The sequence below is a fragment of the Monoraphidium neglectum genome (genome assembly GCF_000611645.1).
Source record: "Monoraphidium neglectum strain SAG 48.87 unplaced genomic scaffold scaffold02797, whole genome shotgun sequence".
NCBI classification, from domain to species: Eukaryota; Viridiplantae; Chlorophyta; class Chlorophyceae; order Sphaeropleales; family Selenastraceae; genus Monoraphidium; species Monoraphidium neglectum.
In genome coordinates this window covers 1-1,855 of record NW_014010831.1, presented here as the reverse complement: position 1 = coordinate 1,855, position 1,855 = coordinate 1, and the positions used below count along the sequence as shown (strand labels likewise).

The 1,855-nt window shown below is 57.4% G+C and overlaps 1 protein-coding gene across 1 annotated transcript; it reads left to right on the top strand.

The window, feature by feature from the left end:
• Window positions 1-1,362: 1,362 nt before the first annotated feature.
• On the top strand, window positions 1,363-1,745 carry MNEG_11547 (hypothetical protein; the record flags this gene model as incomplete). The annotated part of the gene is made up of 2 exons (XM_014039978.1): window positions 1,363-1,464; window positions 1,587-1,745. 2 exons carry the CDS (start codon window positions 1,363-1,365, stop codon window positions 1,743-1,745), a joined length of 261 nt encoding a protein of 86 aa, XP_013895432.1.
• Between the last annotated feature and the right edge of the window lie 110 nt (window positions 1,746-1,855).

The following is a 1,855-nucleotide window of genomic DNA, read 5'->3' as shown; positions in this document are numbered from 1 at the left end:
CAAGAGTCGCACACTTGCTCACAAGGTCGGCCGGCCATGAGGTACTGTGGCCATGATACACAGCACAGTTCCACCATCGCAGAGCTGTCATCAGCCCTGGCTGTGATGGCCAACACCAGGGGAAAATCAGGGTACAGCAGGTGAACTGTGCCCATGGACTTTGAAAGTGGTTAACAAAACACACAGCACAGCCCGACACCTGCCGGATGGCCGACGCGCTGAGCGCGGGGTCGTGCCGATTGGAAGCAACAGAATCTGAGGGCGCCAAGCATGCAGTGGTTGGCACTCCAGCTCCACTCCCTGTCGTGTGTGTAGGGCTCCAAAGTAAGCACAAGTGGGGCAGGCGAGGGTCACAGTGCGGCGGCCATGTACGTCACGCCACAGCGAGCGCATGAGCTGAGCACACTACTAGACAGCAAAAGCGGCCGGTGGGCGAAGGGAGCACCCACAGTCGCTTGCTGGCTGGTATTGAATCAACCCCAAATCAGAATAATTGCATTGCCAGTGGTTTCCCCTGGGGCATTGGTCCATGCTCTCATCCTCGCTGCAGTGGATATTCATGCTGGCGTGCGCTTTATTGCTACGTTCGATATCACACTGCCCTCAGCGCTCGCACATTAGCACGCAGGCTTTGCAAACTTCTTGTACTATAATGACCGTGTGCTGCTATTGCGTATGCTGGTTGCAACAAAAGAGAGTTGAGATGGTTTCTGCAGCGCAGGCGGCAGCGGCGGCGGGGACGGGCAGGTTCGTTGACGGGGCTAGAGATGGCAGCCAACCTGCGGGCAGGTTTGAGGCAAGGGGACCCTGGCCCCGCAGAAACGCGGGCAGGCGCAGCAAGGTCAGCGGTGCGCGCAAAGTGACGCAGCACTCATACTTCGTAGGCTCTATGATAAAGCACATTGTAGACCAGGTCAAACCGAGCCGCAAGCCGCCGCAAAGACGGCATGCATTGTTCAGCAGAGCTTCTAGCATATAGAGACAATAAATGTACCCAGACATTTGTGCTGATTTGCACCCCCTTGAGTACAGTTCCCCTCTGTTTTGCGCTCTGCCTATTCCCGATTGCAGCTCGCTCGCATTGCGCTTGCCGGCTACCGGGGCCAAGTAAGAATTTGATGTGTTGTAATTCGAGCATTTTGAAACGCATGGCACGCCTAGATGCTCCCACGGACCAAATGGTGACGACAACACAAGTAATCACTCTCACATGGGGCTGGAGCCTTGCCATTTAAACCGGAAACTGGGCGAAAATACACATTATCCTGCAGCATTGTTATTGGTACTGCTTCCTTTTGGAAGCACCGGCAAACTAGTGTTGCCCCGATCCAGATCCCAACCCACCGACGCTCGGTAGGTAAAATGCCGCGCATCAAGAGTGCGACTCCGGCCGAGGCCGCCAAGTATCCCCGCGAGTTCAGCATCCTGGTCAACCTCGCAAAGGATGGCGAGGCGCCGCGCGAGGTGGGTCTTGCGCTGCCCGCCAGGACGGTGGCGTCCGTCTGTGCCTTTGCCAGTTTTTCTCGACACGAGCTCAATCAGGCCTGAGTCGGGCCGCCTTTTGCCCTTTTGGTTTCATGCATCAGGTGCTCCTGAAGGCCGCCGCAGTGTACGGCAACGAGGGCGCCGCGGAAAAGCTGGCGGGTGAGTCACATCGGGTGCGACTCACCTGCTGGCTGGATCAACCGCCGGGGATTAACCTGCGCAGCCTTCCCCAGTCTTTCGCCGCAGTTCTGCCTGGATGAGCAAGCTCTAGCAAGCGATCACATGTCATTGCTAACGGCACGCCATGCGTGCACCATGCACCCATGCACCCGCTTTTGCGTGCCAATCCCCCTCCCCCTCCCCCTTCACC